General features: G+C 44.4%; 1 protein-coding gene across 1 annotated transcript in view; it reads left to right on the top strand.

Moving 5' to 3' along the window:
* Positions 1-12,799: 12,799 nt before the first annotated feature.
* The window catches only part of FAM3D (FAM3 metabolism regulating signaling molecule D), a 41,524-nt gene continuing 28,212 nt past the window's right edge, over positions 12,800-26,111 (top strand). Inside the window, exons 1-3 of the mRNA XM_036739201.1 lie at positions 12,800-12,812; positions 16,948-17,055; positions 22,887-22,913. Coding sequence (XP_036595096.1) covers positions 12,800-12,812; positions 16,948-17,055; positions 22,887-22,913 — 148 coding nt within the window. The remainder of the gene's footprint in view (positions 12,813-16,947; positions 17,056-22,886; positions 22,914-26,111) is intronic.

Raw genomic sequence — 26,111 nt, forward strand, 5'->3', positions numbered from 1 at the left:
TACAGTGAATGATTTACAGGGGGAAGGCTGGTCCAATCTTTTCAGAGTCAATCAGTCCAGACAACCTGGATAGAGGGCTGTCCCTCTGGGTAGCCTCACTAATCAGTTTAGACTCCGTCCTTCTTGAGCATCAAAATTATTGATCCCTAATTAAAGGGGACTAATTGCTGGTCAGATAGAAATGATTTGTGTCCTGAAACATCCTTTTGGGATAATCTACTGGTTGCAACCAACTCCAGGAATGGACCTATAGAAATATAATCCGGGAGCAGGCAGGGCAGGGGGAGAAAAAAGAGAGAAGGAGGAGGTGGTTTCTGAAAAGCTGTTTATTTAGTCATTTAGATTTTCCCTTTCTTCTGGCTGGCTAGTTCGGGGTTAGCGTGCCCTGTTCCTTTGCCCAAAGCGTATGGCCTATGCACCGTGCCTCCTTCCTGTGGAGTAAGGGGAAGGAGAGTTGGGACATGAAGGAAGTTCTGAGGTTGTCCAAGAGAGGTAGAGATTATAATACTGACCACTGACCACAGAATAAAAAGGTCAGGGTGCTGATCTAGACGGAAATATGATCAGTCTAGAAAATCCTACAGGTTACCCCAAAAGTGAACGTGGGTTTGTTTCCTGAATGCCAGCACACTTGAACAGTGGGGTCTCCCATGAATTTCTGGCAACTTGAAGACAAGTAATGGGAGGCATAAGATTTAGAGCTAGAAGGGACCGTGAGGTCCCCTAGGCCAATCCCTTCTCTTTATAGACAAGGAAAGTCCAACCCCCTCACTTTACAGAAGAGGCATCAGACAGCCAGAGAGAGTTTAAGTGACTTAGAACTCCAGATTTAAAACTGGAGGAGACCTTAGACACCCCAACCCTAGGCCAACCCCCACATTTTACAGGGGAGGGAACTGAGGCCAAAGAGGTTGAAAGTGACTTGCTTCTAGTCACACAAGTGACCAACCTGCAAGCGACCCAATCAGCTTGGGAATCTGGGTCCTCTGACTTCAGAGCCAGCCGTTCTTTCCATTTACTCTATCCCTACTTGCCCAAACTTATATAGGGAGTAAATAGCAGGGGTGGGATTTGAACCCATGTCCTCTGACTCCCAATCCCAACCTCATTCCATGGCACAATGACCTATTAGAGAGAAACCAATGGTCCTCAATTTCAGCACGTGCTGCAATTAGAAGTAACTTGAAAAAAGGAAATTTAGATAAATTCCTAGGTGGCCACACCATAATGAGTTACTAATGGAAACCGAAATGTTTGGGGGATACGTTGCTAAGCTATTACAATAACGTGGGAGGGAGGAAAGAACAACTTCATTGTGCCCACATTGGGTCTCTCAACAAGCAGGTAATCCTTGAAATTCTCCTAGTTTTTGTTCATTGTTTGAACCCAGACCCCCAGACTCTAAAGGTTCTCACTGGCACTATAGGCCACTTTCTAGCTGTGTGGCCTTGGGCAAGTCACCCAACTTCTCAAATGAGGTAGCGTGGGAAGAGCTTTGGAAGCTTTAAACTGTGTGTGTATATATATATATAACGATAATGGTATATGTATGTGTATATATGTATAGATAATTGCTGACTATATGCACATATGTGTATAGAATCCATAATTGTATTATGTAAAGTGCATTTTCATTGTATAGTGGATATTATATTATTTATAATGCATTTGTATCATATCTATATTTATATTATATATTCAACATAATTGTATTATATACAATAATACACGTATATATACACATACATATGTTTTATAACAATTATGTAAAATTGTATAAAGGAAATCTTACATAATCATAACAATTATATATACACATATGTATGTGCATGTGTGTCTGCATATAAATATATATATAATTATTATTGCTAAGACCTAGGTTCCAGTCCCACCTGTGACACAGACTTAACTTCTCAGTTCTCCAGACAGTTTTCCAAGACCATGCTTCAGAGGCGTTCATCTGCATCAGCAGAGTGAATTTCCTCTTCAAGGAGTTCCTAATACAAAGTATAACAATCACAAATCTAGTTCTTTTATTCTATGCCAACCACTGTGACTACATAGACCAAAGCAAAATGGTCCCTGCCCTCAAAGCACTTACATTCTATCCACCAAAGATAGATATAAAGTCCGAGAAATCGCTACCAGCCCAGGAGGAGGTCTGGTCCAAGGGAAGTCCTCACATGCTACGGCTGCCTTGGCCAGCTACTCCCTAAGGGCGGTGAGAAACAGGGAAGGGATTTCTCTCCCTCTGTCTCTTTCTTCTTGCCACTCCTTACGGTTCTGTAGCCTAGCCAGTCTGCCTCCACCCCCTTGATGGAACTCTGGAGTCCTAATTTGTGTTTGCTTTGTATATACTTACTTGTCTTCCCCACTGCACTCCAAGTAAACTGCTTGGTCAATTGATTGCAAAAAGTCCTCAGCTGTTCTGTACCATCTGCCTAGGCCAAAACGAGTGCTAATGGCTTTCCTCTGTTCTCTTGGGTGCCACTCCCCACCCCCCAGACCCTTTTCCTCCTTTTTGATCAGTCAATAATAATTTATTAAGCCGCTACTATGAGCCAGGCCCTGAAGATCTAATTCTCCCTAGCTACCAATCCCATGCATCCATCACCATAACCATCTCTTGGAGATGATCTTTTATCGTACCCGGTTACTCAAATGGAAGGGAATAGGGAAGGAACAGATTCCCCAGCGTGCTCCTCCCCAGTACAGATATATCAGCTCCCAAACAATAGTCAACAAGACAACTCAAGAGCTAAAAATACGGATGTGAATCTTGGTCTCCTTCCAGTGATAGAGTAATATTGAACATCGTGGAACGGATGGGGCACTGAGCTTGGAGTCAGGAAGACCTGAGTTCAAATCCTGCCTCAGACATCTACTAGCTGAAAGCTGTGTACAGTAGATGCCTCCACTTTCTCTCCTCTCACTCTCTTCTTAAGCCCTTACAGTCTGGCTTGGGACCTTATCATTCCACCGAAACTTCTCTCTCCAAAGTGACCAGTGTTTCCTTAGTTGCCAAATCCAATGGCCTCTTCTCAGTCTACTTCCTTCTTGACCTCTTGGCAGCCTTTGACATATTGAGCAACTTCTCCTCCTTCATACTCCCTTCTCCATGGTTTTTAGTCAGCCTCTGAGGTCCCTTTCATTGCTGAGATTCTGTGGTTTTGTGATGTAGGACAGGCTTCCTTGGAGTGGCCGCTCTCAGCTTCCTGCATCTCTCCTGAGCTGAGGCAGACCTCTCCCATCCATGGCCCTGTGATACTGCCCAATAACCTGTCCAGTGCCCCAAGTCTAGAAAGCACATAAAGCCCAAGAAATAAAATGAAAACTGGGTATCAGCCAAATAATAGGTTTTATTTGGAGCTAATACAGAAATAAATGCCAGCTCAAACCATCATTGGAGGCCCAGTCTTATTGACTATTGGTTTATTGGTTGTTTTATCTCTCTCTGTGTATTGGGTAGTGCCATCAATTATGGCCTATAAATATTCAGAGTTTATAAGGGAGAATGTTTAGGGGACCTGCTTCCTTTGATTACCTCATAATAGCTATTGAATGAGTCACTTGGGATTCTGGGGCAGCTTATGGGAAAAAATCATTTGCACATTTACTGTGGGGTCCCTGCTAAGGTCTTGTCCTTCCTACTCTTCAGTCTCCTGCCCTAAGAAACTACAGAGTAAGGTCCAACCAAGACCTAGAGCCTTAACCAGAGTGGACCAACATGGGCTTAGTCTCTGGGTTCCCAAGATTCTGCTTGGCCTGCATTGGAAAGCGCATCAATCCAAAGGGCCATATATGTATGGAGAAGGACAGTCTCCTTAAACAGGATTCTTTCCTCTCTACAGAATTCGGTTCAGAGACACTTTGGAAGAGTGGCATATCCCTGGAAGCCCTTTAGAGAAAGGAAAGAGCTGCCTGCAGGGCTACTGTTCTCCCCTTTTTCCTCATAGCAAACTGACTCCAAGTCAGAATACCAGGAGAAAGCTCCTCTCCAATCAGGTGAAATTAGTCATGGACCCTTTGTATGAAGCCATTGAGTTTTATTACTCAAGCCCAAGCCATATTGTGAATGGAGACAGTGTGTACTGTAAATTAATAAAAAAACAGTAAGCCATGAGAGGCCTATTGTTATTGTGAAAGCCCTTTGCTATGCAAGAATGAAGGGCTGGCCAGCAGCACAAAGAAAGGAGGATCTGTCTATCTCAGGCTGGTTCTCCTTAGCCAGCTCAGGTGCCACCTTCTAGACAAGCCCTTTCCAGGTGGCTAGATAGAGTGGGAAGAGAGGCAGTGGAATCAATGTCAGGCAGATTATCTTATCTGAGCCTCACAACAACTCTGGAAGGCAGATGTTGTGATTATCACCATTTTACAGATGATAAACTGAGGCACACAACACTTAGGTCACTTGCCCAAGGTCACATAGCTACTGTCCAAGGCAGAAATTGAACTCGGGTCTTCCCGACTCCAGGTCAAGCACTCTATACATTGCACTACCTATTTGTTTACAGCTATAATTATTATCATTATATGATAATAAATAACTTATAATATTATAACACAATGGCATACAATTAATTAATAATAATGGGGATGTCATTAATAATAATAATAATCTGAGGCACATTGAAATAAGGATGAGACACAGGTTTCCTAACTCCATCTTTTTTCCCATTATATCACTCTGATCCTCACTGTCAAGCCAAACAGAATCCAAAAGGGTCAGTCATCAGGTTATAAATAATTTAGAGCTAGGAGGTTGTCAAACTCAAATAGAAACAGATCCCTGTGGGCAGAATATTGACTTAGAAGACCACAAATCCACATTATCTATGTTGTATTGTATTTTTGTTTTGTCAAACATTTCCCAATTACATTTTAATTGATTCAGACCGCATTCAGGAATAAATAAGGAGGCAATTGTGCTGCCTTCCTCTATCATAGTCAGCCCACATCTGGAGTCCCATGTCCATTTCTGAGTGTCATGCCTTGGGAGGGACATTGGTATCCTGAGGAGGACGACCAGGATGGGACAGAGTTTGTTACATATTGAAATGGTTGAAGGAGATGGAGATGTTTAGCTTAGAGAAGAAGACATGGGTGGGAGTGGAAGAAAAGTTAGACTTCTTCTCTGGGACCCCAGAGGAAAAGTCACAAAGACACCAATTTCAGCTGTGATCAGTTAGAGCTATCCCAAAATGGAATGAGCTACAAGGAGAGGTAGGGATGGGGCTTTCCCCCATTGGAGACTTTTCAGGTAAAGGCTGAAAATTCACATTTTTGTTGGAGATGTGACAGAAGATTTGTGGTCAATTATGGGGATAAATGAGTTGGTCACTGAGGTTCTGTCCAGCTCTGATATTCAGTGCCCCCAGGTCACAGAGACTGTGGTTATCAGGACCTTGGCATCAAGATGAGGGACAGGGTTTAAGATGAAATCATCCAAAGCAGATAAATCATCAAAGCAAGGGTGGAGAGGGGTGTGGACTGAGTCGGAGAGCCCTGTTGTATTTGTAGATGTTTCTGCTGGGATGGGGGAGTAGGCTAGCTGCTCATATCTAATTGCCCTCCTAGACAGCCAATACCAGTAACACAAGTCCTGAGAGTCCCAGTAATTAACAACCAGTCCCTCTTTCTCCAATATTTCCGGGAAATTTTCTTACCTGATTTCCTGAAATTAGTGGTCACATTATTTCCATCTTCCCTGTTATGGGGAATTCCAATAATACTCCACATAAGTCCTCTCCTGGTTCTGGCCTCTAGCTCCATCATTTTTCCAGGCCTATATTTAAAATCTTTCTCCAGTTGGGTAATTATCTGGGCCTTGCTTCCTCTATCATCTGTTTGTTTGGGTTTTTTTTCCTTTTAAGCCCATTGCTTTGTTTATATTCTCTAAGTATGATTCTGAACCGCTGAGTCTTATCCCCATCTTGTTCTGATATTTCCCAAGTCCCTGTTGGTTGCTCCTCACAACGTCATCTTTGATACTTCATTTGTTCCTTGCATTCTAGCAGTGTGGTTGTTATCTATTTCCTTGGGTCCTGTGGCTCTGCCTGTGTTGTTGGGGTATATATTTGTCTTCAGCTATTCATTCTGACCTCTGTTTTCTTTTAGTTCTTAACATTTTTTTCATTGTTCTGTGACTCCTTTTCTTTGTTCATTTCTCTGAGTGTGTATTTTCCCTTATGAAACCAATTCCCTTTTGAGGATTTCCTGGAGCTTTGCTCCCTATCTGGCATTTCTCTCACTGTGTTTAGGGGGATATAGGGGGACTCAGATTCTCCTACAACCTCTCATTCTGCCCTCCTCCCAGAAGTTATCTCATGGTGTGTGGCCTGCATCCCTTAATGGGCTCTGATATTAATCATCCTCCCCCTTATCATAGTCGCTTATGTACTTAACCTTTGCCCCATTCAGATTGTTAACTCCTGAAGATCAGATTCATAGCCAGTATATCTTTATCCGGCCCACATTTAGCACAGTTTTAAATAGCAGATATTTAGTGTTGTTGAGTTAAAAAGGGAACCAATAGTGCCATCACTGCCGATTCCCCATGGGGTTTTCCCTATATTCAGTGCCTCTCCCACCATCTGGTACAACTCCCTAATTTTATAGATACACAGACTAAGACTCAGAAAGGGGCAGAGAGTGAGGGGTGAGGGGTGGAGAAAGATGACTTACTCAAGATCACATGGTCAGCCTAGAGCTGACTAGAGCCCTAATCTTGATCAGGGCCAAATGACAGCTCCTTCTATTGACCCAGGATCTAGCCCTCTCCTTCAGGGCAGGCTCTGTTTTAGAAAAATGCAATCATATTGGTGGGTGAAAAAGATGGTGACCAAGCATTTGGTCTCCAAGAAGAGTTGAAGGCTATTCTGTCCTGAAATTGACAAGCATTTATAGAGTGCCCAGTACTGATTCATTCAGCAAACATTTATAGAGCACCTACTGCATGCAAAGGCACCTTCTCTGCTAAGCACAGAGATCAATACAAAGTGGAATAAATCATGGTCTCTTCTCTCAATAAGGTTATAGTCTAGCAAAGGATCAGCACATAAACAAGAAAGGTACCTCAGTAGAATGGATATCGTTCTAGACTTGGAGTCAGGAAGATCTAATTCAAATCCTGCCTCAGGATATTTACTAGCTGCGTGACCTTGGGCAAGTCACTTAACCTCTCTTTGCCTGAGAGACAGCCAGGGGGCTCAGTGGATGGAATACTGGGCCTGGAGTCAGGAAAACCTGAGTTCAAATCTGGCCTCAGATATGAGCTGTGTGATCCTGGGCAAGTCACGTAACCTCTGCTTGCCTCAGTTTCCTCCCCCAGAAAATGGAGGATAATATTAGCACCTACCTCCCAGAGTTGTTGTGCAGATCCAATGAGATAATGATTGTGAGGCGCTTAGCACAGTGCCTGGCACCTATTATGATAGAGGCTTAATAAATGTGTCTTCCTTTCCCCTTCTCCTCCCTCTATCTATACACACACACACACACACACACACACACATATACATGTGTGAGAGAGAGAGAGCACTTTAAAGTTTGCAAAGCACTTATTTCAGTCTTTCAAAGACCCTGTGAAGTAGGTATTTTTGCCCCATTTTACAGATCAGAAAACTGAGTCTGAGAGGTGTCATCAAATCAGCCGTTTAAGACATAATCTGTTGCTGGGGAATAGGCCTCAGCAATACTGCCCCATGGAAGGGAGAGGGATATCCTAGAGGACAAGGACACCGTGTAGTACCACCATGCTACCCTTTAGTCTCACTCTAGTCCCCCAAAATGCGGTGGTACTTTGCCTTAGGAGATGAGTGAAGAAGCTCCAAATCCCAGAAGTCTCTGTGAGTCCAGGCCAGCCTTAGCCTTTCTAGGGGCTGTGTTACACATAGGGAGGTACATACCTGTGCACAGGTTGCATCTCCTCATTGAATTGGAAGTTCCTTGTGGGCAGGGATCTTATTCCCCAGGGCCAAGTAGCGCCTATCACCTGTCATTGGTTACCCCCATCATGCCTCAAAGCTACCCCACCCCCACCCCCAATCTGCATCCAGCTAACGTCTCCTGTTAGGGAGCAGAGTCCAGGCTAACAAACCCCAGCCCTTCCGGCCCCACCCAAAGGAAGTTTGACAATGCTCCCTGGGTTCTTTATCTAATTATTTACAACATGAATAACAGGTAATATAAACCAACTGGAGGAAAAAAAAAACTTTTAAATGTAGCAGGTTTGGGGGAGCTGCGTAGAGGATGTCTGACCCCACCCTGCTCACCATAGCTCTCACCCCTAGCCTGGAGTTGCGTTGGTAGAAGGAACTGGACGGAGGAGGAGGGGACACAGGGGCGTCATGCTTCTGGTCAAGACTCACTAGGCTGGATGACTGAACTCCTGAAGATAAGGGCCTCCCTCCCTCAGGACATGATGTGCAGGTAGTTGTTCAGATGCGCTGAGGAGAGAAGAAGGGAGGGAGAAAAGGAGGGAGGAGCTAAACTGTTGGAAGGTCTGTTCCGACTGCTCCGTGGCTGTATCTCCCTCCAGTGAAAGTTGGAGATCTCTCTAATCCCCAGTCTTCAGCCGGTACCAAAAGGTGAGACACCAGCAAATGGAAAAGGGCTCCTCTCTCTGTCTGTCTCTGTCCCTCCCAGATCTGTCCAAGCCCCTTCCCTCGTCCCTACCCCCTTGCCGGATGTACCTCTGAAATGGCAAAGGCTTGATGATCAGCAGTGTCCCATAATGCCCCCTTTTCCACTCTCCCACTTTCTATACAGCACAAGTCAGGTGTGCCCACTTCTATCCAAGCCTTTGCTGACCTCTCCCCACTTAGCACTCTCTACCTCTTTAAATTACTTTATATTAATCTGACACTTACTACCTGAGTGATGTAGGGCAAGTGGTTTTGAGGAAACCAAGACTCAAAGAGATGGGAAATTGCTTACCCAATATCACCCAGGTAGTGAGGTGATTTCAGAGAACCCTTCCAGCTCTAGAACTCCGGAGTCCTCATTTATGTTTGCTTTGCATTTACTTACTTGTCTGCATGCTGTACCTCTCCCCCACTGCACCCCAAGGAAACTCCTTGAGGACAGGGTCAGTTTGTGTCCGCAGAGAATTGCTCAGACGTTTAATAAGAAGAAAAGATATGATGACACTCCCCCCAGGGTTATCAAGAACATCAAATGAGATAACCTGTAGCTGGGTCAGTCAATAAGCATTTATTAAGTGCCTACTATGTGCCAGGCACTCTGCTAAATCTTGAGACCATCCTTGCCATCAAGGAGCTCACAGTCTAATGTAAGGCTCTTTGCAAACCTTAAAATGTTTTATAAATGATGGACATGCAGAACACGTACAAAGCTAAGGTGCCTGGAGATTGGAGATGAGGGTTCTTTTGTGTCCTGGCTCCAATAATTATCAGCCAGGAGGTCAATGGTAAGGCAATGGAGAAAACACCAGATTTTGGAGTAAGAATCTGGGTTTGCCATTCATTAGCTGTGTCATCTTGGCCAAGTCCCTTAACTTCTCTGGGATGGATTAGATGGTCTCTAAGTTCTCTTTCGGGTCTAACTTTGTAATTCTGTGAATATCACTAAGCCTTGGTTCCTTCACCTGTAAAATGGGCATCATCATTATTTCACTCCCTACCACATCCTTTCACAAACCTTGGAAGTTATTATTCTTACATCAGAAAGAAGGAGCAGAAAGAAGAGACTTTAGAACTTGCTTCTCATTTTCCAGCTCAGCTCTGTCTTTTTTAATTAGCCCTGTGGGAAGAAATGAGGGCTCAGTCTTGCCATCTAACACGAGGTTGAGAAAAAGATCTTCGTGGCTCTTCCAATGTACTTACATCCCCGTGGAGTGACTGCTCAGGCCCTGGTGCGGTTACTTGAGCTTGTCACCTCAATATAAAATCCATCTAAAATGCAGACGGAGGGATAAGGTAATCGAACCTTCCAAGGAAATCCTATGTCTCCAGGAGGGGGGATTCAGGCCTCCCATTTTCTCCTTATGCCTTGCCTGACCTTGGCCACTCCCCTCTCACTGGGTCCTGGATTATTTTAGAATTCTAGTGACTTAGGACTAGAGATATCAAAACACCAGGGCCCTTAGGCCCTTTTGGAGAGAAACTTTAATTAGTTTGTCAGGCTTCAGTGGAGTTCAGAACACAGCTTGGCAGGTGGCCCCAACCTAGCCAAGATAAAGGGTGGGAGAACAGGACAAAACCATGGATGTTACTAGGTTCCGACTGGCTGAGTCCATGGCGTGGCTGTTTATTTGACCTTTTGGGGGTTCATTTCTTACCATCAATTTAAAATTTTTCCAGAGCAAGGGCGTGCTTCTCTGCTCTCCATCCTCTGATGATTTTTAAGAGGGGCTGTGGGGGAGGAGTTGGGGGCTAACTCAGAGTGTAGATTCAGACAAGCTAGACTCCCAGCCTGGATTTTTATGAGGTTTACTAGTTAGAGAGCTGGATTGAGAGGTCAAGACAAATCAATAAGCATTTATTGAGCCTACCATGTGCCAGGCACAGTGCTCAGCTCCGGAGATACAAAGGGAAGTAAAAGATACTCCCTGCCCTCGAGGTCCTCACTGTCTAATGCAAACCATAAACACAGCAACAATGTATAGGACAGGGTGTTTGTACTGGATAAATTGGAGATCGGGCTCAAATTCACCCTGACGTGTATGAGCTCTGTGATCTTGCACAATGTGAAAGATTTGGGGGATATCGAGCTAGCAGGGACCTCAGAGTTCATCCAGCCCAACTCCCATCATTTTACAGGTGCGGAAACCCAGGTTCAGAGAGCTCCAGTGATGTGTCCCAACCGCCTTCGTCTCTCTGGGCCTCAGTTTCCTCACCAGGAATATGGAGGTGACGTTTTCACAGCCTACCTGAAGAGTCATTGTTCTGGCGCCCAAATAAATAACAACAACCATGAGACTTTGCACCTTAACATTCACAAAGTCCATCACTTTGGGAGGGAGGCGCGAGCTGGGTACCTGGGGCGGATTCTCCTTCTCCTTTCTCTGTTCTCCCTCCAAGCCCGTGGCCAGTTCCGCACGCTGTTTTCAAAGGTGTTCTGTTTCCGTTGCGGGCTCAAATGAGACTCTGTCCATGATGCACTTTGCAAAGTTTAAGGTGCTCGATGAATACCATTTGGTTTTATGGTGGTTATTATTTATCTGGGCCTCGGAACAATAAATCTTCAGGTAGGCTATGAGGATATTACCTTCATATTCCTGAGGAGGAAACTTTGTGGGTGAAAATGCTTGTATTATTTAGTATTTGCTAAGTTCATATTAAAAGGAAAAGCAACTCTGGAAGTCAATGTTATAGGCATCATTGTGCCCGCTTTACAGAGGAGGAAATGGAGGCTTAGAGAGGCCATGTGACTTGCCCAAAGTCACCCAGTTAGTCAGTATGGCAGGTAAGATTTAAACCCAGGTCTTACTGACTCCAGGACCAGCTCTCTATCCACAGCAAAGTACTGAGTAAATCAAGGGTTCTTAACCAGGGTCCATGAATACTCCTCCCCCTCCCTGAGAGACTGCATGGAAAGTTTCATCTTCATTTCCACTCACCTCTAGCTGAAATTTAGCATTTCCTTCAATTATGAATTCAGAACAAAAACCTTATTCTGCAAAGGACCCTTAGGTTTCATCAGATTGCCAAAAGGTTTCAAGTACAAAGAAGGTTAAGAACTCCTGGAGCACGGGCACCTAGTTGGCTCAGTGGATAGGGTGCTGACCCAGGAGTCAGGAGGGTCTGAGTTTAAATCTGACCTCAGGCGCTTACTAGCTGTGTGACCCTGGGAAAGTCACTTAACCCTGTTTGCCTCAGTTTCTTCATCCGTAAAATGAGCTGGACAAGGAAATGGCAAGCCATCCCAGTATCTTTCACAAGACAACCCCAAATAGGGTCACAAAGGATCAGATATGTCTATTTGAGTAAACAATAGGAATAAATAAACCCATAATATTCTTTAAAAAAAAAAACCCTGGAGCACTTCATCTTCCCCGTCTTCCCTCACCTTTCATTTTATTTTCTCTCTCCGTTCTCCTCTTCCTCCTCCTTTTAAAATCTTTTAAAGAAAACGACTCATTAGAAAAGATTGAGGTTCTTTTTAACTCAGTGATACTAATTTGTTGAGTATTCCACCTTTTTTCTCTCTCCCAAGAAATCCAATGGATCTCATCTGTGTCCTGCTTTGACTCACTTCCACACCTATTCAGACATGTGCCTGTCTCTTCTCTATCTGTTCCGTGTGTAAAAGTCTTGCCTCTTTAACTAGATTGTAGCCAGGGACTAGGCTACATTTTCCCTTTGAGCCCCAGGGCTGAATTGCAAGGTGCCTGGGTGCCTTGTAAATAATGGTTAAATCAAGATAGACATTAGAGAGGAAGATAGTGGGAAAAGTAGAGGAAAGGAGGAAGAGTCTCTAGAGAGAAATCTATTATTGGGTCATATTTGATGGAGTAAGTGAAATCCTACCTCGGAACCTCAGACAGTAGCTGTGTATTCCCAGAATAGTCATGTGACCTCCCTTTGCCTCAGTTTCCTCACCTGTAAAATGAGGGTTGAACTTGCCCTCTAAGGCCCCTTCCAGTTCTAAATCTATGAACCTAGAATCCTACGACTAAGAGTGGATTCTTTTCATTTAGAAGATAACCATAATCCAATGTTCCGGTTTTGATTTTTGTTGTTGTTTTCAGGGACTGATTTCAAATTCTCATTCTGCTTTTGTTTCCCCAGGCCAGCACTGATCTCAGTCAGGCCAAAGTGTCCCCTGCCTGGACAGGATGAGGCCGTCAGGTAAGTTCATACTCTTATTAATTAAATAAGCTGAAGTTGTGCAGTTGCTGCTAGGGAGTGTGCTGGTCAGTGTTTAACAACTGGCTCTTTGATGGGGAGGGTATACACATGACACACTTTTAAGTTTAATCTGCATTATTAACCCCCTTTCCATCATTTTCTTCAGTCTAGACAATCAACAGAACAGTAACCCAATCCCTAACCTGCAGTATTTGCCCCCCCACCTTTTTTAGGTGTAAATATTGAAAATTTAACAATCATTCTTAAGAGTCATCACAAGCAGGCTCCAGCACTGCCCTGTTGGTGATTTCTATTATTGTTGTTCAAACCAAAGGAGTCTGGGACCATTCCTTAGCAGCAACTGCTTCCCCTAATCTGATCAAATATGCCCCAGCTCCTTTCAACTGCCCATAGGGAGACCCAAGCAAACAAGATCCTACCTCAAGGTCCCAGAAAAATGCAGAGGCATGACAGTTTTCTTGGGATACAAGATCAAATGGCAAGGTTCTGTGGGAGTTTCCATGATGCATTTGAATAGATGAGATTGGAAGGCCATCCAATCCTGTGGGCAGAGATCCCTGGTTCACCAGGAGCTAAAGGCAGTTATTTGGAGGAGTCCCCACGTCTCACAAATCATGACTTGCCTGGTGAGCAACTAGGTCAGATCACCAGCCTCAACCCTCAGCTGTGGGTGTCCTTTTTAGGCTTCTAGTTGAGGAAAAGGTGGGAGCCCAAATAGGGCTTGTTTTAGCCAAAATTGCCAACACCAACCCTTGACTTTTGAAACAACACATCCTAAGAGAAGAAAGGAAGTGGGGGAAAAAGGAAGCATTTATTAAGCACCTACTATGTGCCAAACACTTTGCTAGGTTCTTTACAAATATCTTGTTTCATCCTCAAAACAACCCTGAGAGATGGGTGCTAGTATTATCTTCATTTTATGGAGGAAGAAGCTGAGACAGACTAAGGTTATATGATTTATCCAGCATCTTACACAGTGTCTAGTGTCTGAAGCCAGATTTGGACTCAAATCTTTCTGACCCCAGGCCCCAGTGATCTATCCACTGTGCCATCTAAAAGGCGAGGGAACGTAAAAGACCAAGAATGTCAAGTGTCAAGAATGCGGTCTCTGCTGGATTGGTGACTCATAGGAGGGTCTTGGTGCCCAAGACCTTGGGGAGCTTTTCAGCCCAGCTTAGAACCCAGGCCTCTCTCTACTTTCCCTCCCCCACGACATTAGCTGCACAAGGGAAACACCCCCATAGACATAATGGGGATAATCCTCTGGGGCAGCCACCCCTGTAGATCTGCTCCAGGGTCCCAGCTGTCTCTGGCTCTCCCCTGCCTCTAAGAACTATACAAGTTCTTATACAATTGCAGGAGCTCTGCAATTAGAGGAAGCTTCCAGACATCAGCCAGAGATGTTGCTTTCCACTGGTGTTTGTGTACCCACTCTAGGCAGCCAAAACAGGAGACAATTGGGGGCACTCCTAAGAGCCATTGATTCAGCTATAAAGTCCTCTTCTTGGTACATAAAACCCTTCACAACATGGCTTTTCTCTATCTTTCTAGTCTCCTTTCACATTACCCCTCCCCCAACTTGTATTCTGCACACAGGATGCTCCATTTCCATCTTTATGCCTTTGCATGGTCTGTCCTGCATGCCCAAAATGCCCTCCCTCCTCACCTCTATCTCTCAGAATCCCTGGATTCCTTGAAGACTCAATTCAAGTGCCACCTACTACATAAGGCCTTACCATGCTCCTGCCAACTGCTGGTATGCCCTCTCCCAAATGAGTACCCTACCTAGTACTCATTTTGAGTGGCTTTGCATGTATTTATATGTCCCCCCAGAAGAAGGTAGCTCCTTGAAAGCAAGAACTTTCTTTCTTTCCTTCCTTCTTTACTTTCTTTCTTCCTTCCTTCCTTCCTTATTTCTTTTTTATTCCTTCCTTTCTTCTTTCTTTCCTTCATTTCTTCCTTCTCTCCTTTCTTCTTTCCTTCCTTCCTTCTTTCCTTCTTTCTTCCTTTCTCTTTGTGTCCCTAGTGCTTAGGACAGTACCTTGCACATAGTAAATGCTCAATACATATTTGTTATTTGATTGATTGACTCGTGGTGGTTTCTGCCTGCCCCTTTATTCCTTGCTGGGCTAACACAGGCTGGGCACTGTTTTCCCTCCCCTCCTCTGTTGATTGGTTCTGTTTCTGACAGCTCTCCATCAGGGTGAGAAGGACCTCATGCTTCCCCTGAATAGCCCTGGTTTCATTTCCCACTGTTCTCCCTCCCTGGGCCTCCCCACCCCCAATGCCCTTGTGGATGTGTCAGGGAGAGTGACAGCTCTTTGGGGCCCTTCCTCTATGACTTCCTGCAGGTGCCCTCCCCAGCCATTCCCCAACAGGACCCATTTGGCCAGATCCAGCAGACATTCACTCCAAACAGCCCCAGGCAGAGCCAGCCTCTGTCCCCTTGCAAGGGGAACCTGGTTATTCTTGGCAGATGGACTCTTCCTGACATCAGTTTAACTTAAATTGGGTTTTGCCTTTCCATCCTGTCACAAGGTAGCCTTGCTTTCCAGGCCTATTATACATTATCAGTCAATTAATCAATCAATAAAAATGTTTGAAGCACCTGCTACATGCCGGGCCCTATTACTCTCCTTTGTGTGTTCTCCATTCCAGCCAAACTCACCCATCTGTTGTTTCCCTCCCCATGTACAAAGTTCCATCTCCCACCTCTCTGTCTTTTCAAAGATTCAGCCAGTTAGCATTTATTAAGAGCCTACTGTGTGCCAGGCTCTGGAGATACAGGTACAAAGATTACTTTGTATATACTTTGCACTTTTTCCCTCATACATATTGCACCCCCCAAACAGAATATAATCTCCTTGAGGGCAGGAGCTATTTCTTTTTGTCTTGGTATCACCCCACCTTAGCATAGTGCCCGGCATATACTGGAGTAGGAATTTAATCAATGTTTGGGGCGTGAGTGAAAAAGTCACCAACAGACTCCTGGATACACTTGTCCCATTTCCTAATCTACAACAATTGCTTCAGGACAGGCATGTTAGAAGCTCCAAGACAGCGGTAGCTGTTGCCCAATTAGCACCCAGTGTGGTTAGAAATTCAAGGGTATATGCTCATAAAAGAGTCTACGTCTATTTGTGTACTTATAGGTACTCTGAACGGGAGGGCTGTGTTCAGTGACCCACAGAGAACTGAATCACGTCAATATGAATATTCTTGCAATGAGGGAAGCCAGAAGAAAAGGCTATCTTCCACACTTAAGAGGGAAGTTGAGTCACAGATTCTCTAGAAACTTTTCCCTAAAATTTCCATGTTTCTGACTCCTTAAGATTAAGGCATTAAACAATGACCAACCACAATTCCAGAGAATTGGTGATGAAGAATGTTCCCCACTTCCTGAGAGAGAGGTAATGGCCTAAATCTTCAGAATGAGGCATATATTTTTTGATGTGGCCAATATGGGATGTTGCTTGACTAAGCATATTTGTTACAAAGGTTTTGTTTTTTTACCCTACCCTGCCCCCAACTTGGAGGAGAGAGAGAAAATAAATGCTTACTAATTGAAAAAAAATTGTAGTTGTCATTAAAGTTCTGATAAATGTAGGCATTAAGTAAGTCATTGGCATCTTAGCATCAGTTAGTTTCTCCATTCATCCAGTGAGCTATCAAGACCCTTAGAGAATGAGATTCAGAGTAAGTAAGTTTGGATGGTACCATTGGCTCAGAAGGGAAAATCCTGAATCATGGGATAGGGCTGGAAATGAGAGAGGAAGGCCCAGGAGGGGCCCTACTTTGGGGAGCCCTGGGAAACCTATGGCACTTCAAGAGCAATGAGTCTCAAGAGAAGCAGGACACCAAAAGTCAAAAAAGAAAATGCCAAAGGAGAAAAAGGTCCCTCTTCACAGTGTTGCTGATCATAGGTTCATTGGGTCATAGCTCTAGAACAAGAGGGGACTTCAGAAGTCATTAAGTCCAAGTTGATAATTTTACAGATGAGGAAACTGAGGCCCAAGAAAGTGGGGCAACATACCCCAGGTCATATGAGTATTCTGGGATAGCTACTCTTCTCACCCTGATCTAACGGTCACTTGTCCTCTGTCCCTTTCCTCAGGCTTACTCCGCCTGTTGGCCATTTTTTTTACCCTGATGGCCACGTGGTTCTTTACCCACACCTATTTCAAGAGAACGGGTAAGACCATCAACATTCGAGGCTTGCTGGGTAAGTTACTTCATCACCATTTTATCAGCAGGTAAACCTCAGGGCTAGGGCTTAAAATCTAAAAGGACTGTCATTTAATGGAGTGGCTACTGCTGCCCCAGTCAAGGCTCCACTCCACCACTGGCAGGTCTGACCCCGGTTCCTGCATAGATTTCTTGGGCTGCCACTGTCCGTCAGCACCAAGGCTGCAGTCCCCACTTCCCTTCTTGATGAGTCCAACTCTTCTTCCTCCCAAAGGCAGAAGCATGCACTATAATGAACCCAGAAAGAAAGTTAGCTAAGAGGAAATGGAGAAAGGTTTGGGGAAGTGCCATGGATTTAGGGGATGTTTATTTTTCAGTAAGTGAAAGAAAGAGGGAAAGGGAAAGAAAGTATGAAAGAAAAAAATGAAGGAGAAAGAAAATGGAAGAAAGGAGGAAAGCAGTGTAAGCCAGAGCTGTAACAAAGGCTTTGGGACTTTGCTTCAGATTGTCTGCCTGTGTAGATCTCTACCTTTCCCAGCATTACTGCCAAGGTCCCATCTCTATAGAACTCTCTTATGGAGACCACCATCCTCCAACCCCTGATGACTCCCTTATGGTCCAAATGAATCTTTCTGAGGGACCAACCAATCTCTTCCCTTGTGCAACTAGCATTCTCACTGTGCTCTGCCTTGACTGCCTCCCTCACACTGTATCTTATACACTGCCAGTGACTCTGGAAACCCCAAATATCACCCCCATCTGCCCTAGATGAATTTCAACTCGATCTCAGAACCCTGAAACCCATCCCCGTGTGAATATATAGCTCTCCTTTAATAAACCTTAAATGTATTAACTCATTTCTTTGCTTAGCTGGTGAGAAAAAAAGGACCACCTTCTCAAACACTACCCCATGGCTGGGTTATTTGGAAGTCATTTAATTCATCTTTTTCTTACCATAAATAGACAATAACATACTGTTTAGATGATATGCAAAGGTTGTTATTCATTTGAATAGGAGCTTCATATAGGCCCCACTTCTCTACTAAATGTTACATGTTGGTATTGGGAGTAAGGCAGAGTTCTTGGCCACCGATGAGATCCATGTAAAAGAAAATAGCTCCAGGGAGGCTCTTCTGGTCCTGAGAATGATAGGATGAGTCCACAAAAGGAAGGAAACATGGGATGATGCTTCAGTTCCCTTCTGAAGCCCCTTGACTTCTCAGGCTGTAGATCAAGATTACATTCCTCCTTGAGGACAGAGCTCCATCATAGACCACGTTTTCCTCACCCCCAATCACTACACCACTGAGAAACTTAGATCTCTGTCTATTAGACTTTGGGCACATTGGCTCAGATCAGCAGTTCTTTGATTTTTTAAAAATACATTTTCATTGATATCTCTCCTTTTTCCCATCTTCTAGACTACTCCCCTTCCGAATTGGTGCTTTAAAATCCATTCCAAACCTCAGCTGATTAGGAGTGGCCACCATTTGCTATTCAACCATAGTCTACCAGCCATGTGGCACCAGTACTCATTCAGTTGTCACCCTTCCCTCCAGCAAATGTGAAACATATCTCATGGCCAATGGTGGGAACCATCACCAATTTGAGATTACTCTCATCACTATGATATCAATTCAACCCAACACCAATTTTCACCTGTGAATTTATCTGGAACCCCATTTTGTCACAGAGCTTCAGGTGAAAGGGAGAGAATGAAGGGAGTTTTGTTTGAGGTAGGACTCCCAGAAACTATGTCTGGTTTTCTGACCTCAGGGAAATTAGGACATTTATTGTGCGTGGAAGTGAGGTGGGGAGGTGTATCACAATTAGAGAACAGATCAGGAACACCACAAAGAGATACCAAGTGTACAGCATTAACATGAAGCTCCCTTTAAGATTCAGGAGAAGAGCTCAAGGTTGGTTAGGGTAGTTAGGATTGGCTTGAGGAAGGAGGCAACATTTGACTTTTTTTAGATTTGGTCTTTTTTTAAAAAAAAATATTTATTTATTTAATATTTTTAGTTTTCAGCATTGATTTTCACAAGAGTTTGAATTACAAATTTTCTCCCCATTTCTACCCTCCCCCCCACTCCAAGATGGCATATATTCTGATTGCCCCATTCCCCGGTCAGCCATGCCTTCTGTCACACCACTCCCCCCCCATCCCCTTTTCCATTACTTTCTTGTTGGGCAAGATAGATTTCTATGCCTCATTGCCTGTATATCTTATTTCCTAGTTGCATGCAAAAACTTTTTTTGAACATCTGCTTTTAAAACTTTGAGTTCCAAATTCTCTCCCCTCTTCCCTCCCCACCCACCCTCCCTAAGAAGGCAAGCAATTCAACATAGGCCACATGTGTATCATTATGTAAAATCCTTCCACAATACTCATGTTGTGAAAGACTAACTATATCTGGCTCCTTCCCATCCTATCCCCTTTGTTCAGTTTTCTCCCTTGACCCTGTCCCTTTTCGAAAGTGTTTGCTTTTGATTACCTCCTCCCCCTATTTGCCCTCCCTTCTATCATCCCCCTGTTTTATCTCCTTCCTCCTTCTTTCCTGTGGGGTAAGATACCCAATTGAGTGTGTATGTTATTCCCTCCTCAGGTCAAATCCAAAGAGAGCAAGATTCACTCATTCCCCCTTACCTGCCCCCTCTTCCCTTCCTACAAAACTGCTTTTTCTTGCCACTTTTATGCAAGATAATTTATCCCCATGCTATCTCTCCCTTTCTCCCTCTCTCAATATATTCCTCTTTCATCCCTTAATTTGATTTTATTTTTTTAGATATCATCCCTTCATATTCAACTCACCCTGTGCCCCCCCCCTCTCTCTCTCTCTCTCTCTATATATATATATATATACATACATACATATATGTATATATGTTTGTATATTCCCTTCAGCTACCCTCATACTGAGGTCTCATGAATTATGCGCATCATCTTTCCATGTAGGAATGTAAACAAAACAGTTCAACTTTAGTAAGTCCCTTATGATTTCTCTTTCTTGTTTACCTTTCTTGCTTCTCTTGATTCTTGTGCTTGAAAGTCAAATTTTCTATTCAGCTCTGGTCTTTTCACTGAGAAATCTTGAAAGTCCTCTATTTTATTGAAAATCCATATTTTTGCCTTGGAGCATGATACTGAGTTTTGTTGGGTAGGTGATTCTTGGTTTTAATCCTAGCTCCATTGACCTCTGGAATATCGTATTCCAAGCCCTTCGGACCCTTAATGTAGAAGCTGTTAGATCTTGTGTTATCCTGATTGTGTTTCCACAATATTCAAATTGTTTCTTTGTGGCTGTTTGCAGTATTTTCTCCTTGATCTGGGAGCTCTGGAATTTGGCAACAATGTTCCTAGGAGTTTTCTTTTTGGCATCTTTTTTAGGAGGCAATTGGTGTATTCTTTCAATTTCTATTTTACCCTCTGGCTCTAGAATATCCAGGCAGTTTTCCTTGATAATTTCTTGAAAGATGATATCTAGGCTCTTATTTTGATCATGGCTTTCAGGTAGTCCAGTAATTTTTAAATTATCTCTCCTGGATCTATTCTCCAGCTCAATGGTTTTTACAATGAGATATTTCGCATTGTCTTCCATTTTTTCATTCCTTTGGTTCTGTTTTATAATATCTTGATTTCTCATAAAGTCACTAGCTTCCACTTGCTCCAATCTAATTTTCAAGGTAGTATTTTCTTCAGTGGTCTTTTGGACCTCCTTTTCCATTTGGCTAGTTCTGCCTTTCAAGGCATTCTTCTCCTCATTGTCTTTTTGGAGCTCTTTTGCTATTTGGCTTATTCTATTTTTTAAGGTGTTATTTTCTTCAGTATTTTTTGGGTCTCCTTTAGCAAGTCATTGACTTATTTTTCATGGTTTTCTCTCATCACTCTCATTTCTCTTCCCAATTTTTCCTCTACTTCTCTAACTTGCTGTTCCAAATCCTTTTTGAGCTCTTCCATGGCCTGAGACCAGTTCATGTTTTTCTTGGAGGCTTTTGGTGTAGGCTCTTTGACTTTGTTGACATTTTCTGGCTGTATGTTTTGGTCTTCTTTGTCACCAAAAAATGATTCCAAAGTCTGAGTCTGAATCTGAGTGCATTTTCACTGCCTGGCCATGTTCCCAGCCAACTACTTGTTTTAACAATCCAGCTAGCAGCTTCTGTGGGGGCATAAGATGCACCCAGGAGACTGCCAGCAAGCCAGGAAAGCACAGGTTCTTTTTATCTGCTTAAACAAGGAAAGCACGGTGAAGGGGTTGACCAGCTTACTTTAATCCAGCATTCAGTTAGTTCAGGGGAGCATACAGGCAACATTCATTTAGGTCGGGGGAAAAAGCCAACACCCCGAACTTCAGAACTAAATACAAGCAAATTACAAATATCAACAGACAGACCCAATGCAGGTTCATTCACTTACTTCAGGGGAAAAAGCCAGCACCCCGAAGTTCAGAACATTCATTTAGTTCAGGGGAAAAACAAAACCAGCACCCCAAACTTCAGAACAAAATACAAACAAATTACAAATATCAACAGAGAGACCCACTACAGTTCATTGTTACCAACATCTGGGCTCAGCCCGAGAGCAAGGGCTGGCCCAGAGTCACGCTCGCCACTGCTCCCACACCAACTGGAAAAGGAAAGAAGAATCTTCAAGCCGTCTTCTCCCCCCTTATAGAGTTTTTGACATCATCAAGTGCCACCTGAATGACCAGGGCCAATTGGTTCTTGCGTTGGCCCCTTCCCCTAGGTTAGCACCCAATAGGGCATGGCTCTGGAGTCAACACCTCCCCTCAGCCAGCCCCATGACTCATCACACAGGAAGTTCTCTGCTCCCAGGCATGGTCTGTGGGCTTCCTGCCCTGGAAGAGGTCACACTGGAAGTTCTCTGTTCCCAGGCATGGTCTCTGGGCTTCCTGCCCCGGAAGAGGAGAACCAGGTCCAGCACCCAATGAGATAAACTGAGCCACCCAAAGAAAACAAAGGCCATTCTGGTCACACTACTTGACCCTTGAGTTTTTCATCGGGGTATGACTGCTTGTAGAATAGAAGGTACTTTGTCCCAAGCTTGAGGGGCTGCGCTGTTGTTTTCAGAGCTTTTTCTACACAGCAAGCTCTGCCACACCAGCGCTCCTCCTCCCCCAAGAACTGACAACCCAGATTGCAACTCAGATCTGAGCAGGCTCTTTACTCCCACTCAGATCTGCCACTTAATTCCTCCCACCAGGTGGCCCTGGGACCGGAAGCAACCGCACCTGTGGTTCTGTAGCTGCACCACCACGGCTGCCCCCAGGGCAGTGGCCGAACCACAAACTCCTTTTCCTCTGTCCCCGAAGTTTTTTCCCACTAACCTTCTGTGTTGTCTTTGGTGTTTGTGGGTTGAGAAGTCTGGTAACTGCCACAGCTCACTGATTCAGGGTGCTAGGGCCTGTTCTGCCTGTCTCCCGGTTTGATTGGTCCGGGTGGGACCCACGCTGGGCTCTGCTCTGCTCCGCTCCCAGCTCTGTATGATAGACCTTACCCAGCGACCATCCAGGCTGTCCTGGCCTGCAGCCCTGCTTCCCTCTGCTATTCCGTGGCTTCTGCAATTCTAGAATTTGTTCAGAGCCATTTTTATAGGTGTTTGGAGGGTCCTAGGGAGAGCTTTAGGCACGCCCCTGCTTTCCAGCCGCCATCTTGGCTCTGCCCACATTTGACTTTTTTTAAGTCACCTTTAGTGAGGTCCTGTAATGACGAGGGCTCTGTTTAAACTTCCCAGGGGCAGAAAATGGTGTTATTTCCCTTAGACTTCTTTCTTTCTTCCCCTCAGCTCCAGGGCTCTCTTTCTCCTGAGGTGAATTCTAATCATGTCTCCTTTCTCCCTCCATGCAGATTTTTCCTCAAAGACAACCAGTGAGAGTAAGTAGAACCTTATTTTTCTATATCAATCAACCAATCAACCCACAAACATTTATTAATCACCTGCTGCATGCACAATATACTAAGTATACAGTAGACAAAAATGAAACTGTTGCTGCTCTCAGGAAGCTTATTCCTACAGGGGGAGACCACATTAATGTAACTATAGACAAAGGGATGTGCATGTCCACATACATACATTCAGCCAGGTGATACAGTGGATAAAGTTCCGGGCCTAGAGTCAGGAAGATTTGAGTTCAAATCCAGCTTCAGAGACTTACTAGCTGTGACCTTAGGCGAATCACTTTACCTCTGCCTCAGTTTCCTCACCTGTAAAATGGGGATAATAATAGCACCAACCTCCCAGAGTTGTGGCAAGGACCAAAAGAGATAATGGTTATAAAGTGCTTAGCCCAGTGCCTCGTTCATAGGGAGCGTTGTATAAATGCTAGCTCGTAGTAGTAGTAGTAGTAGTAGTGGTGGTGGTGGTAGTGATAGTGGTGGCAGCAGTAGTAGTAGTAGTAGTATATAGTAGTAGTAGTGGTGGTAGTGGTGGTGGTGATAGTGGTGGTAGTAGTAGTAGTAATAGTAGTATCAGTAGTAGTGGTGGTAGTGGTAGTAGAAGTAGGTGTGGTGATGGTAGCAATACCAGCAGCAGCAGCAGTGGTAGTAGTAGTAGTGGTAGTAGTAGTAGTGGTAGTAGTAGTAGTAGTAGTAGTAGTAGTAGTAGTAGTAGTAGTAGGACACATAAAAAAGAGATGAAAGATACCTTCATAGGAGAAGGTGCTACCATCTGTGGGAAACAAAAAGGCCTCCTGTAAAAGGTGACATCGGAGCTGAGTCTTGAAGGAAACCAGGCATTCCAAGAGATGGATCCGAGGAAAGAGAGCATCCAAGCAGAGGAAAAAGAAAGTTCAAAGGTTCGATGTACACAAAATAAGCATGTGCTCTGTGTGTGTGTGTGTACATACATGTGTAAAGACACACAAAGTCAATGTGAGGTAATTTCTGAGAGTAGGCACCAGCAGCTGGGGGATGAGGAGATGCCTCATGCAGGAAGCATTTGAGCCGAGCTTTGGAGGAAATAGATTCTAAGAGGTAAAAATGAGAAGGGAAGGCATTCCAGGCATGGGGCACAGCCTGTTGGAAAGCACAGGAATGGAGATGAGCTGTCGTGTGTGAAGAACAGTAAGAAGGACAGTTTGACTGGATGGTAGAGTGGATCAAGGGGAATAATGTGTTAACAAGGCAAGAAAGGTGAGTTGGTGCCAGGCAGTGAAGAGCTTTGAATGTCAAACAGAGGATTTTGAATTTGATCCTAGAGTTAATAGGGAACCACTAGGTTTGTTGAGCAGGGGAGTTCCATAGATTGTAATCTCAGGCTCCTCTGGGCTAGTATAAGCTGTTTGTGATGCAAGGCCTCTCTGTTCATTTGTGGGGTAGGAATAGAGGGAACGGAAGGAGGAAAAATTTCCTCCTTCTCCCCCCCTCATTGGTCCACCTAGTCTGAAAATCTAGAGAAAACAGGTGGATGGAAAAAGAGTAAAAAGCTATAAAGGGCTTTAAATGTCAGACTGAGGACGTTGTATTTTATCCTAGAGGCAATAGGGAATTACTAAAGATGTTTGAGTACAGGAGTACAGATGTTTTAGGAGTCATAATTTGGGAACCAAATAGAAGATGTATCAGAGAAAGGTGAGACTTGAGGCAGGGAGATCAATTAGGAGGCTGCTCTAAGAGTCCTGCCAGAGGTGGGGAAGAGGCTGGATTAGCAGCAGAAAGGAGATGCGTGCTAGGCAAAAGGCTCAGGCAGGACCCTCTGGAGCTACTGATCATGGAGTGTAAACCCCTCGCGGGATGGAATTCTGTGGGTTTTATCTTTGTATCTCTGGAGCCTGGCACGATGCTTGGGCATCCTGGATGCTTAATTCTGTGGGTGTTTTTGAAATTTTACTGATCTCTTTCTTTTGTACAGCACCTTCATTTTGAAATATCTTCCTTCTTTCCTTCCTTCCTCCTTCCCTCTCTTTTCCTCTCTCCCTTCCTTCCTCCCTCCCTCTCTTCTTCCCTTCCTTCCTTCTTTCTTTCCTTCCTTCCTTCCTTCTTCTCTTCTTCCTTTCCTTCCTTCCTCCTTCCCTCTCTTTTCCTCCCTCCCTTCCATCCTCTCTCCCTTTCTCTTTTCCCCCCTCCCTCCACCCCTCCCTCTCTTCCTTCCTTTCTCCCTCTCTCTTTCTCTTCTTTCTTTTTTTTTCCTTCCTTCCTCCCTTCCTTCCTTTCTTACTAAACTGTTGGCCCTGCTTGCAATATGGTGCCTAGAAAAACTCTTAAACTTGAAGTCCCAGAGCCTTGTTCAAATCATGGCTCTTCTACTCCCAATCTGTGTGACTTTAAACTAGTCACTTTAGCTCTCTGGGCCCCGGTTTCCTCTTGCATCAAATGAGGAGCTTGGACTGAATGACCTCTACCCATCCCTTCCTGCTCTAGGTCTATGCTAAAATGACCCAAAAGTAGAGTTAATAGTAGAAACTTAGGTTCTGTGACAGACAGACAAGTGGGGGAAAGATCTGGGGGGCTGAAAGCCCTTTAGGAGATGTCACGTCCTTCCCCAAAGGCATGCTCCCCCGCAGCCCACATTTAGGGGGTGGCCCTAAGTGAATCAGCCATGAGTCAGACTCAGACCCTTTGATTCTCAGCTCTATACTTCTTCTTGGTGGAGGACCCTTTGAGGAAACTGGACCAAGGGTCCAGGGGACATAATAGACACTGACCAGGGCTACAGAGTCCTCCTCATCCCCACCAACCACAACTCAGTGAAAAAAGCCAATTATAATGAATGGGTCTGGATCAGGAGCAGGAAGACTGACCACTGCTCAGGTCCTCCTGCTACTGATGCTCCCTGAAGGGATGCTGGCCTAGGGGTCCCCAAGCAGGGCATGCTCACAGGGGCCTTTCCCTCCCGGGGTCCATGCAAGGATGCTGGCTTGATGCAGCAGGTCTGAGAGAAATGCAGACTTCGAATCCCACTAAACAGGATTCTAAACAGCCCTCCCATGTGGGAAAATCCCAGCTGCAAGGAGCACCGTCTCCAATTCTTTTCATCTGTGTAGCCAGAGCCAGCACCAGCAGCTTCTGAACACAAAGGTCAGAAAATCAATTCTGGCAAAGACTGTTTAAGCCAGCACGTTGACACAGGATTTA

Source organism: Trichosurus vulpecula, chromosome 9 (genome assembly GCF_011100635.1).
Source record: "Trichosurus vulpecula isolate mTriVul1 chromosome 9, mTriVul1.pri, whole genome shotgun sequence".
Taxonomy (NCBI): Eukaryota; Metazoa; Chordata; class Mammalia; order Diprotodontia; family Phalangeridae; genus Trichosurus; species Trichosurus vulpecula.